The following is a 13,498-nucleotide window of genomic DNA, read 5'->3' as shown; positions in this document are numbered from 1 at the left end:
AAACACACACACATGATTTCCCTCTGCTCTCACACCACAAACATCAAAACAGAAGACTTCTGCGACCAAATGTTTGGAGGATTTTCTCCACCAACAAGTAGGCAATCAATTCTGTAGCAGAAACCAGCTGGTTGTCCTCTATTCAATTCCAACACTATCTGTCTAGAAATAGTCTCAGATTCCACAGGTTGAAGGCTCAGTCTCACAAGACTGCCCTCCCATACCAATTGCAAATCTGTGTCTCTGAAACTTCTAACCAGCTGATTTCAAGTTGGGGTTCTCAAGACTCCCTCTTTGGGTTTGATTAACATGCTAGAGTGCCCCAAAGATGAAGGGAAACACATTTACCAGTTTATTATAAAGGGTATCACAAAGGAGACACATGAATAGATGCATATGGCAAGTTATGGGGGAAGGGGCATGGAGCTTCCATGCCCTCCCAGGGCACATCAGCCTCCAAATACTTCCATACATTCAGCTTTCTGGAAGGTCTCTGATCCCAGTCATTCTGGGTTCTTAAGAAAGCTTTATTACATAGGCATGAATGAAAAAATCTGCGGCCACTGGTAATTGACCTTATCTTCAGCTCCTGTCACCTCCTAGGAGGTTTAGGGGTGGGGCTGAAAGTCCCAACACTCTAATCATGCCTTGTTCTTTTTTGTGACAAGCTCCTTTCCTGAAGCTATCTAGGGACTGTCAGTTATCACTCAATTATTAGCATACAAAGACATCACTTTGGAGATTCTAAACATTTTATGAGTTGTATGCCACAAAACAGTGTGGAAGACCAAACATATACTTCACAATATAATATTGAAGGTTTGGATTTCTGTGACTTCAGCTACTTGTGGCCAACTGTAGTCCAAAATATTAAATGGGGGATTCCAGAAATATACAAGTCATAAGTCTTAAATAGTGTGTCATTCTAAGGAATATGATGAAATATTAAGACACCCTGTTGCATCTCACCCAGGTCATGAATCATCCCTTTGTATATGCTATCTGCCCATTAGTCATCAAAATGGTCTGTTCCTGAATCCCAACCATCAACACTATCATGGCTCAATGATCCAGGGTCACATGAAGCAGATGATCCTCCTTCTGATGTGTAGTCAGATAGCCAGAAATAATTAGTAGCCTAACACCACATGACAACTCCTACCTCATTCTCCTGACTTCATCTCATCACATAGGCATTATATCATCTCACAATTATCATATGAGTGAGAAGGGTGAGTACAATACAAGACACTTTGAGAGACCACATTCACTTAACTTTGATTATAATATATTGTTATTGTTTTATTTTATTATGAGTTATTGTTAATCTCTTTCTGTGCCTAATTTATGAATTAAACTTTATCAGAAATATTCATGTATAGAAAAAATATGAATGTATAAGGTTCCATACTATCCACAGTTTCAGACATTCACTGGGTGTCTTAGAAAATATCCCCTGTGGATAAGGGTGAATTACTGTACTGTGCATGTGTGTATGTGTGTGTGTGTGAGAGAGAGAGAGAGAGACACAGAGAGAGAGAGAGACAACACAGATCTCCACTCTCCACAAGAAACACATAAAAAAACAGCACTTTTCCTCACACATGACCCTTAGCTTTTGACAATTCTGGAAAAATGCTGGCACATGTACTCTCCAGTCTAGACAATTTTCCAGACCCTGTGTATGTTGGCTGCTTCAGTTACAAAAAGTTAGGTAGGATCATGGGAAATTTCTTCTTGGACACCAGAAACATTAACCACATCAATAGTACACTTAAGAACTCTAAAAGAATTCTTTTGAACAGATTACCACTGAAAAACTTGTAAGTTAAATCCAATTGACTTTTCAGTAATCTCATGAAATTCTCACATTTAAAAGAAATTTGCAACATCACTTTCTCTGACTGCTCTCCTACTTTTCATTAGCCACTGCTCAGTCACCTTTACCAAGTCCTTTGACTCTGTAAAATGTTGATAGTCCCAGGGTTTTGTCAATGGCTTTCTTCTTATTCTACATCTTCTGCATAATGGATAAGCTCATTGAGATCTATGGCTTTGCCTAATAATTGTAATAAAATTATTCTAGGCCTGCATCTCCAACCATAGTACTATCTCCAGCTACAAACACCTATAATCCAATTACTTATTGAAAATATCCCACATAAATGTTTCATTAAACTCAATATGTAAAGAAAACTTCGGTCTGTTCCATGACTGTTTGCACTTCTCTGTTGACCTGACAGTTTCCTACTCCTTCCCCATGAGCATTGTAAATGCTAATGCACAATGTGGAAACTTATGAATGACCTGAGATTTTTTTCTGTCCCCTAGCTTTTTAAACTCAATAATCAGTAAATCATATTAACTGTACCTATTTTCTGCCTTTGCTTAATCTTTCCATTGCCACTGGAAATACAAACTTATTTTATATTTATATTTCCTAGTCAGAAATGGCCCCTTAACTGATGGCTTTCACAGGGAAAAAGAAATCCTACTTGTCAGGGATCAGAAAAAGTGATTAGAAAAATATTTATAAAGATAGTTACAGGAAATAGACACAAACCTTCTTGGAAGGCCGTGGTTAGAGGTTTGCACAACTTCAGTAAATGATTTGGCTGAAAGCAGCCTAATCCTCTTTACTGTGAGTGGACAGCAATGGAGCAAATAACTAGGGAATGTGGAGGAGTTTATCTAAATAGCTTGTTTACTCATATGGTCCTAAGACCAAACTTTGATCATCCGAGGGTGCATGATTGCTTTGTACTGGGGGGTCAGCAGTGTTAATTACCCTCTAGTGGTGTTGACTCGAGACCTTTGTCTCAAGGAATTCATGGTTATGGAATTCCAAATTCAGCTTACCAAATGGTTTTTAGACAAAGTTTTATTGGAATACAGTCATGCCTATTTCCTCACACATTATCTATGACTGCTTTCATCCTACAATGGTAGAGTTGAAAAGCTGTGATAGGGACCACATCACCTAACATATTTCCTATTTGGCCCTTTACAGGAAAGGTTTGCCAATCTCTGGTTTATACCATGACCAGAATGCCCTGATACTTAATCTAATCTTGTGACTCCCCTACTCAAACATTTCCAATGCATCTCTGCAGAAAATATTGCTGGCTTCCTATACATAGCCATTATTTATTCTTTCTTGCTACAGAAACACAAGTATATTCATATATTTATTATTCCATTACCCCCATCTCATCTACAAAATGAGAAACCATTATTCTAAGCTAATCACAGTAAAAACATTTGCATTTCTAGTGACTGGTTTACAAATGAGTATGTGTACTAGGGAGGCTGAGGCAGGAGAATTGCTTGAGTGCAGGAGGCGGAGGTGGTAGTGAGCCGAGATCATGCCATTGCACTCCAGCCTGGGCGACAGAGTGAGACTGTCTCCAAAAACATAAATACTTAAAATGCATTCCTGTGTTTTAAATATTTAACTATTTAAGTCAGGTTAAAGCAAAAAGCAAACATGCAAAACTAAAATGTAAGACCGTTTCATCATTAAGGATACGTTTATCATTTGACATCCATGAAGTGTATATCTGGTTTTAAAAAGCAAATTTAACTTCTGATCTCAGCATCCCTAAAGTTCACATTTCATGCAGAGGGTCCAACAAACTCGAATCATACTTTGGGAAGTCACCATTTTCACTCATGTTTAGAAGTGTACCCTGGATCATTTCAGATCTAACATGTTGTAATACCATAGCTCCAATAATCTGTGGGTCACAGTTCGAATTGTTAGTGGAATGTATGATTGCACAAGGAAATACTTTAAATATTTTAGTTTTAATTTCTAATAACTAAAAAAATAGATAAAACTAACTTAAAGACTCTGAAATCTGCATGTTTTCATTTTTATTTATTATTAATCAGCATGAAATTGTGTAATTAACTATGGTGCAGTCATACAATGGAATTTTATAAAGAACCTAATATTAAAAAACACAGTTAATTGTGTCCATTATGGATGTCTCTAAAAATTATAATGCTGATCAAAAAAGAACATTGCTGAACATGACACTGTACAACCATGTACGCATTGGAAGTTGAAAAAAAATTACATATTAAATATGACCACGTACACGTGTTGTAAAATGTTTAAACATGCATAAGAATAGTTTTCAAAACTGGTTTAGAATACTGGTTACTTCTAGGCAATAAATGGTAGTTGTGTAAAAAGACTCTAAAGCCAAATGCTTCAGAATCACAGTTATATGAAAAAGTGTGTTTATCAAATATTCATAAAGAAATGATTAATTATTTTCCTCATCTTTACAAGGTAAAGGTACCACTCACAAAAACAGACACACACAGGCACCCACACAGACACACACACACAAAGAGTTCAGTAATCAGAGTTACTGATTTTCTTAGGATTCTCAAAGTGACAACACTGAAATGAGGTAATTAATGTTAAAACACAATTGTTATATCAGTAAAATAAATGTTCCCCAAAGTAAACTGTGGAATTTGAATTAAGCTTAGAAGAACTAAAAAAAAAAAAAAAAAAAAAAGTAGAGTTTCAAAATTCACCTTCTTAAATCTTTAATACAAATTCAAAATAGAAAACATTACAGTTTCAGGATACAAAAGTAGAAACAACTGAGATTAAGGCAACATTTTTAAAAAAAACTATTGAAAATTACTGTTCTTGTAATATCAGTTTTTCAAACATAAATATCAGTATTGCCATTATTTAGATCAAATCTTTTCATCAAAGTTGAAAAAAATAAAGCATTAGGGATAGAAAGACTATCAAAATATCCAATATTGAAATATTCATCTTTTCATAGTTAAATTGAAAAATTTACCCGGTCTCAACGTTTGTTCATTCTTCCATTCGAAGGCTTCATTTGGAACAGAGTTTTGCATGTCAACAGCAGGCTAAATGGGTTCGGAAGCAAAATGATTAATAAAGAATGTATACTTCACAAAATACGTAGTTAATAAGTCATTCAAAATGAAATTATAAAATTCAATACCTTAAAGTCAGAGGGCTTTTCAGGAAACTCTAAAAAGCAAAAGAGATTTATTATCAATCATAGGTAAATATGACAAAACCAACCACAAATGAATGCAATGACAGTATCTAATTGAGTCCTCTTGCTCAGCTTTGAGAATGATTCCTTTAGGTTTAGGGGGCTTTTCTTTTGGTTTCTTTCTTTAGGATACTCACATGACAGAAATACACTGACGAAAATATAAATATAGGTTTCACAGATCATGCAGTTAAGACTTCAAAAGCGAGATTGTGTTTCACGTGTAAAAAGGTTGATATAAGAAAATAAATGTCAAAGCTGAACATGGAATGCTACACCATATACTAAAAGAAACACATTAGAATCATTTATATTATTCTATTCATCATGTTCTTTAATGTGGCCTATCTTTGGAAAGGTATATAGTTACGATGAGAGTTCAGTTGAATTTAGAATTGACATCTCATCAGTGAAGTGCCATGAATTGATCAGCTTGGATAAATACTTAGGTCATTATACTAAATATAAACATTCATTGTTTTCCATAACCATATGGTGTAATCATATGCCTACATTTCTGTATCCTCTAGTGTATCCATCTGAATGCTTCTTGATCCATTCATGCAAGAAGATGTATAAAACTCATCATGGAAATAATTTACAATAAGCTTTCAATATTGATATATTTATATATAAATTAACTGCAAGAGATATATTAAACATAAATAACTTTTATATTGTTAAGTCACCACAGTATTTATTTTAAAGAGCAATCTTATTATTCAAGTATAAATTCAGTATATTTTTAGTTCCTGTAAATCGTCTGATTTTGTGTATCGTCAGTCTATAATAAATTTTTGTGGAATGGCAATTTTATCAAAACAACTTTTTTTTTTTTTTTTTTTTTTTTGAGACAGAATCTCGCTTTGTCACCCAGGCTGCAGTGCAGTGGCGCGATCTCGGCTCACTGCAAGCTCCAGCTCCCGGGTTCAGGCTATTCTCCTGCCTCAGCCTCCCGAGTAGCTGGAACTACAGGCACTTGCCACCACACCTGGCTAATTTTTTGTACTTTTAGTAGACATGGGGTTTCACCATATTAGCCAGGATGGTCTCGATTTGCTGACCTCGTGATCCGCCCACCTCACCCTCCCAAAGTGCTGGGATTACAGGCATAAGCCACCGCACCTGGCCAAAACAACTCATTTTCTTAAAAATAAAGCCAATGTTCTTACTTTCAAATATATTTCATTTGAATAGATAACATCAACTAAATATATATTTGTCATGAGTGATTGTAATAGCGAAACCTAGTGAGACCAAGATATTCTAAGAAGTGAGGAAAGTCAGAAAATAAGGAAGAGAAAAGGACTATAAAAGGGAATGAAGACTAAGGAAGACAGAGAGTACAGGGAGTTCATGAAGGAACAAGAAGCAGAGCTATAATTTTCTGACCAGTTTTGGTACTGGAGGATCATTTTATATTCTTGCCATCTTTCTAACCATGATCTATCTTTTCTTAAAAAAGTGTTTTATTTTGCCACCTCCATTATATAAACCTGCTTCTTATTCCTTCATGAACTCCCTGTATTCTCTCTGTCTTCCTTAGTCTTCCTTCCCTTTTTACTCCTTTTCTCTTACTTATTTCCAGACTTTCCTCACTTCTTAGAGTATCTTGGTTTCAAAAAATAATTCAGTTCGTTTTGTGTACTCTATATATATCCTGTTGCCAAAACCTGAAAATATATACAACTTATCATCATTTTACTCATCTCTTTTCAATGTTATGTATTTAGTGGGTAATTTTATCTGACTATGAGCATATATCTTTCTTCATGCATTTAGACAAACATATGGTTAAATGACTTTTCAAATAAAAAATGGTTCTTACCTTCTACTTCTCTATTTACATGCTTCATTACACTTTGATCAATAGACTCAGGTATATACACTTGAACTTTTGTAGAACTCTCAAAGAGACTCTGTTAAAAGTAATATCAATAGATAATTTTGAATTTAAAATCAAAAGAAGCATCAAAATTCCTAATTAAAATATTTTTTAAACTCAATTTCTGATTTCAAAGGCAATTTGATTTAAGGATAGGCACATATTGAAAATCACAACATTTTGATAGAAAACCTCACACATGCTATATCTAGATCAAAGTTTATCTGTTATCTTCATGTGGCTATTGACTTGGTTACTGAGCATGAAAAATAAGCAACATTGACAAAACTTTTCACTCATCTGTATATTTCAAAAAGTAGCTCACTTAAAAATATCTTACTTTATCTTCCTCACCAAAAATCAAGAAGGCACATCAAACAAAGTACAACACTTGCTACCTGAAATAACACATGTTGGGGTTCAATCAGGCTGGTGGGAAAAATATTAGATAGAGATAGTTATATAAATAGACACAAATCTTCTTGAAAGGCCGAGAAGTTTGTATAACTTTGGTAATATATATGGTTGAAGGCAACTTGATCTTTACCTTTAAACAAATTAAAGTAGTCATAAAGGAAGGCAGAGTAGTTTACCTAGCTAGCTTGTTTACTCATATAATCTTAAGACTAACTTTTGATGTACCACAGGCGCTTAAGGGCTTTTTACTCTAGAAGTCCACAATGTCAATCACCCTCTAATGGTGTTGACTCAAGCTTTTGTTAATTAATCTTACTGAATAATTGTGAGTCTGACTAGCTGATCAGGGCCATAGTGGCAACTGTTTACAGAACTCAGCAGGAAGTCTGTAAGCCACTTGGACACCCTCAGCTGGACTGACAGAGCAGAATATCTGTGTGTCAATGTACTTTATTCATCTGTCGCCGGGTCAGAGGTCTGCAAGGGACAGACTCCCTGCATCGGTGCCCCCTCCAGAGGAGTGCTGCTGCAAATACATACTGTATTAAACATTGAAAATACTCATGATTATAGAATTACTTAGTGTTAAAAATGATGCATGGCATGAAGACAATGTTAAGAATAAGTCATATAAAGTATACTCAGAGCATTGTAGAAGTCGCTTTATTTAGGTAAACGGGGAGTTAAAATAATCAAAATGTTTTTGATAAAATGTCTGCTGATAGAAAAAGTACTTGAATAAAATGAAAAAGTACTAAGGAAAACTTATATGTATCTTCTGTTTAAATGACAGCAGACAAGTATTAGAAAGTCTTTTTTTGTCTATGGACAAATTAGATAAAGTCAACTTGTCTATTGACATCTCATTTCTGTTACCACTGTGCAGCAGGGGCTTGGATCTAAGAGGTCAGTCACTTCCTGTGTCTTTCCACAGTTGTGACCTTGGACTACATCATTATTATTTGGTACTTATGTTGCATAAGCATGGCTACCACAAACAGACTCAAAGAGGTCTATTTGTAAAAATAATTTCTACTTTTTAAAACACTCAAACAAATTGTTATTATAGTCCCACTGGTTTCCTATTCTTTATGCATTGTTTTCTCCTGAAATGTTCCTTCAGGTCTATACTGGACAATACAGATATGTCAATAATTTCAAATCCAAAGCATTATCTTTTATGTTTCAAGTTGTACAAAGCCACAGCTTAAACTGGTTTTCTATGAATCCAATTAGAACTTTTGTATGTCTAGATATACTACCGAATCATATATTTGCCCAAAGGTGGACTCAGAGTAATTCTTTAGCTTTTGGTCAAATTTCACCTCAGAACTCATGTGAATTACTTGTGAATTCTAAGCCTTATTTTTTACACTATACTACACAGTTGTCTGAAACTAATTCTGAAAATTATCAGAATTTCACTACCAAGCAGTAATCTACTTAGCACATAGATATTTAAATATTTCTTTTTTTGGAGACAGAGTCTCACTCTATCACCCAGACTGGAGTACAATGGCCCGATCTGAGTGCAATGGCACGATCTCAGCTCACTGCAACAGCCATCTCCCAGGTTCAAGTGATTCTCCTGCCTCAGCTTCCCAAGTAGCTGGGATTAGAGGTGTGTGCCACCACACCCAACTAATTTTGTATTTTTAGTATAGACAGGGCTTCACCATATTAGCCAGGCTGGTCTCGAACTCCTGACCTCAGGTGATCCTCCCAACTCGGGCCTCCCAAAGTGCTGGGATTACAGGCATGAGTCATCACGCCCAGCCAAGAATGTTTTTAGAAAAATCAGAATTTCTCTTGAGCATATGCAGTGGTAAGAAAACCAAGTCAAAGCCTCTGACTTTATATTTTCACATCACTCAGTATTAATATTCTTAGAGAATAATAACATCAATAATACACAGTACCTCAGAATCACAAGAATTTTCTTCATCTTCCTCTTGTTTGGATTCTGTTGGGAACCTCTGATCTATAAAAGGTTAATCACAGACACATTCATGAGAACATTTCTTATTATAAAATTTTAAAACATATACAAATCTATTTTCATTCATGAATCTGTGGACTTTCTTCTGTAGCCTGTATATTCTATCGGTGGATAACCACCACCACTTCTATAGTCAATTGGTTAGAGTTGCAATCTTAAAATCTAAAAATCAACTTTATACTCATTAGAATGCAAATAAAATAAAAATTTGATTAGTTTGTATTAATTATTTCTTCACAAAAGTCATATCCTCTTCTCCCGTGAAACACACTATGTCAGAGATTTGCTATTCATTCAGGTAACTTTAATTACCTATCATCTCTCATTACTTTCTAAGTTTTTGTTTTTTACTATTACTTAGTTTTATTGACTAAGCAATCTTTATTACATAGTTCTTCAAAAAAAATTATTTATCAATAAATAAGAGTCTGCAAAATACTAACTTTTTGATATTAGCAAAATATATATCCAACCCTTTTAAATTTCAATATGCCATGACAGTATATTTGGTGTGTATATGTTTTAGATAAATAAGCTTAAAGAACTTGTACTGCATATAAATTAAAAACTGCTTTAATTACAATGAGATAGTCTTTCCTTAATGCAACAATATCTTCACAATCAACTTGTGCCTCCTTGGAGAAACATTACAAATTTATAGGAAAAATGATTGCCTTAAGTAACCTAAATTTCCCACATTTTGTAGAATTAAATCAAGGTCCATGCAAGACCCAAGGAATACTGAGCACCATGAGGCAGAACACGAATATATAACAGAAATATTCTAAACGCATCTGAAGTGAATTCACTCAAATTTCCTAGTTAGACATGGCCCCTTAACTGATGGCTTTCACAGGGAAAAAGAAACTCTACCAATTACTATTGTATTTTTTAAGTTAAAAAAATTCAGTAAAAGAAATCAAAGTAAAATAATGGCAAAGAAAGACCTACATGTTTAAATGTGTAAATTGAGCTTCTGAACTTGATTCTTTTTACCCTGAATGGGTCAAACTTTCATAATAGATTGATACTAGGCCACAGATTGGTGACAAAAAAAAAAAAAAAAAAAAAAAAAGGACTATAGCATGAACTACTACAAAAGCTTCATCTTTAAATCTTTTTATGTAATTACCCTCCATCTTTCTTCTATATGAAGGGCCAGCAAACTATAGGCCGCAGGCCAAATTCAGCTTACCAAACAGTTTTCTATACAAAGTTTTATTGGAGTACAATCTTGCCTATTTGCTCATACATTATCTATGACTGCTTTCACTCTACAATACAGACTTTGATAGCTGTTATAGAGACCACATGGCCTAGCATTTTTTTTTTTTTTTTTTTTTTTGAGATGGAATATTGCTCTGTCACCCAGGCTAGAGTGTAGTGGTGCGATCTCAGCTCCCTGAAACCTCTGCCTCCTGGGCTCAAGTGATTCTCCTGCCTCAGCCTCCCAAGTAGCTGGGATTACAGGCGCACACCACCATGCCTGGCTACTTTTTGTATTTTTAGTAGAGACGGTGTTTCAACATATTGGCCAGGCTGTTCTCGAACTCCTGACTTCATGATCCACGTGCCTCAGCCTCCCAAAGTGCTGGGATTACAGGCTTGAGCCACCGTGCCCAGCAGCCTAACATATTCCCTATCTGGCACTTTACAGGAAAAGTTTGCCAATCTCTGCCTTATACCATATCCAGTATGCCCTGATACTCAAATCGAATCTTGTGACTCCCCTGCTCAAACTTTTTCAATGAATCCCTGCAGAAAACATTGCTGACTTCCTACGCATAGACATTATTTATTCTTTCTTGCTGCAGAAACACAAGTTTCTTTAGATGTTCAGTATTCCATTACCCCAATCCCATCTCAAAAAGGAAATTATTATTCTAAGCTAATCACAGTAATTACATTTGCTTTCCTAGTGACTGGTTTAGATATAAGCATGTGGTATAATCCAGCCAATAAAATGTTACAGGAAGATTACTGCAAGCTTCCAAGTTTTCTCCCTCTTTAAAAGAAACATGTGAACAAAAGCAACCCTTCCAGCTTTTAAATATTGTCTTGAGAGAGCATGATTACTGGAGCTGTTGCTAATTAACCAACCAAAAGTGGGTCCCAGCTGGGCACAGTGGCTCACACCTGAATTCCCAGCACTTTTGGAGGCCAAGGCGGGCATATCAGCAGGTCACAAGTTTGAGTCTGGCCAATATAGTGAAACCCCATCTCTACTAAAAATACAAAAAAATTATCCAGGTGTGGTGGCAGGCACCGTAATCCTAGCTACTTGGGAGGCTGAGGCAGGATAATCGCATGAAGCCAGGAGGCGGAGGTTGTAGTCAGCCGAGATTGCTTGCGCCATTGCACTCCAACTAAGGCGACAGTTTGAGACTCTGTCTCACAAAAAACAAAAAAAAAAAAAAAAACCAGACAGACAGTGAGATCCTATGATATCCCTGTACCACCAAAACAACTTTAGTTCCTATGGTTTTAGCCATTTTTCGTTAGTTCATCTACTATTTATAGCCAGAAAAACTGTGAGAATTTTTCCAGGGCCTACAGAATAAGAGCTACTTAATTCCTATACTATTAAAAAGTGTAGCCTAAGCTTGCCTTATTTAGATATTCAAGTCACGGGTATATACCCAGTAATGGGATGGCTGGGTCATATGGTGCTTCTACTTCTAGATCCTTGAGGAATCGTCGTACTGTTTTCCATAATGGTTGAACTAGTTTACAATCCCACCAACAGTGTAAAAGTGTTCCTATTTCTCCACATCCTCTCCAGCACCTGTTGTTTCCTGACTTTTTAATGATTGCCATTCTAACTGGTGTGAGATGGTATCTCATTGTGGTTTTGATTTGCATTTCTCTGATGGCCAGTGATGACGAGCATTCACCCAAAGGATTATAAATCATGCTGCTATAAAGATACATGCACATGTATGTTCATTGCGGCACTATTCACAATTGCAAAGACTTGGAATCAACCCAAATGTCCATTAGTGACAGACTGGATTAAGAAAATGTGGCACATATACACCATGGAATACTATGCAGCCATAAAAAAGGATGAGTTTGTGTCCTTTGTAGGGACATGGATGCAGCTGGAAATCATCATTCTCAGCAAACTATCACAAGAACAGAAAACCAAACACCTCAGGTTCTCGCTCATAGGTGGGAACTAACAATGAGATCACTTGGACTCGGGAAGGGGAACATCACACACCGGGCCTATTATGGGGAGGGGGGGAGGGATTGCACTGGGAGTTATACCTGATGTAAATGACGAGTTGATGAGTGCTGACGAGTTGATGGGTGCAGCACACCAACATGGCACAAGTATACATATGTAACAAACCTGCACGTTATCCACATGTACCCTAGAACTTAAAGTATAATAATAATAATAAAAAAAAAGATATTCAAGTCATTCCCAACTACTCCCACATCACACTTTTTTCACTAGGGAACCCGAAGTGCCAATAAACCTTACAAAGTTCGCTCAAGCATCTTACCATTGGTACTTGCTTTTGTAGATGTTTCTTTTGTAGGACATGCAATCATCTTAGATGTTCCTTTTTCCAAAACTTTAGTTTTATTAGATGTTACTACTGCCACGCGTTCAGTCTTTACAGGTCTTGGCTTTTTCTCCCATGCGATCTTCCTAAGTCTTCCTGTTACTGGACATATAAATTGCCCATATGTTTCTTTTGCAGGCCTCGTAATTTTTCTAGGTGTTTCTTCTGCTAACTGTTCCAACTTTCCAGATGTCGCTTTCCCCAAACATTGAATTTTGTCAGGTGTTCCCTCCACCAAGGGTGCAGCCTCATCAGGTGCAGCCTCATCAGGTGTTTTTTCCACCAAGCTTTCAGCTGTGTCAGGTGTTCCCTCCACCAAGGGTGCGGCCTCGTCAGGTGATTTTTCCACCAAGCTTTCAGCTGTGGCAGGTGTTCCCTCCACCAAGGGTGCGGCCTCGTCAGGTGTTTTTTCCACCAAGCTTTCAGCTGTGGCAGGTGTTCTTTCCGCCAAAGGTGCACCCTCATCAGGTGTTCCTGCAGATGTTCCTGCTGCCAAACACACAATCTGGTTATACTAGATTCTTCTACTAAATATCATCCTCCTGACTCTTCACCTGGCAAA

At 36.3% G+C, this 13,498-nt stretch overlaps 1 protein-coding gene across 2 annotated transcripts in view; it reads right to left on the bottom strand.

Annotated features, from left to right (window-relative positions):
• LOC126947416 (ankyrin repeat domain-containing protein 30B-like) overlaps window positions 1-13,440 on the bottom strand; it is a 34,164-nt gene extending 20,724 nt beyond the window's left edge. Inside the window, exons 1-5 of one of the 2 annotated variants that reach the window (XM_050778071.1) lie at window positions 12,874-13,439; window positions 9,282-9,343; window positions 6,889-6,979; window positions 5,004-5,032; window positions 4,833-4,905 (exon numbers count right to left, since the gene is read on the bottom strand). In XM_050778071.1, coding sequence (XP_050634028.1) covers window positions 4,833-4,905; window positions 5,004-5,032; window positions 6,889-6,979; window positions 9,282-9,343; window positions 12,874-12,922 — 304 coding nt within the window. In that variant the 5' untranslated portion in view covers window positions 12,923-13,439. Of the gene's footprint in view, window positions 1-4,832; window positions 4,906-5,003; window positions 5,033-6,888; window positions 6,980-9,281; window positions 9,344-12,873 lie in introns of both variants that reach the window. The other variant, XM_050778072.1, reaches the window with a different exon arrangement.
• Window positions 13,441-13,498: the final 58 nt, after the last annotated feature.

This window comes from Macaca thibetana, unplaced genomic scaffold (assembly GCF_024542745.1).
Source record: "Macaca thibetana thibetana isolate TM-01 unplaced genomic scaffold, ASM2454274v1 unplaced_scaffolds262, whole genome shotgun sequence".
NCBI lineage: Eukaryota > Metazoa > Chordata > Mammalia > Primates > Cercopithecidae > Macaca > Macaca thibetana.
Note: the sequence above shows the minus strand (reverse complement) of the source record. Positions and strands in the feature narration are given on the sequence as shown.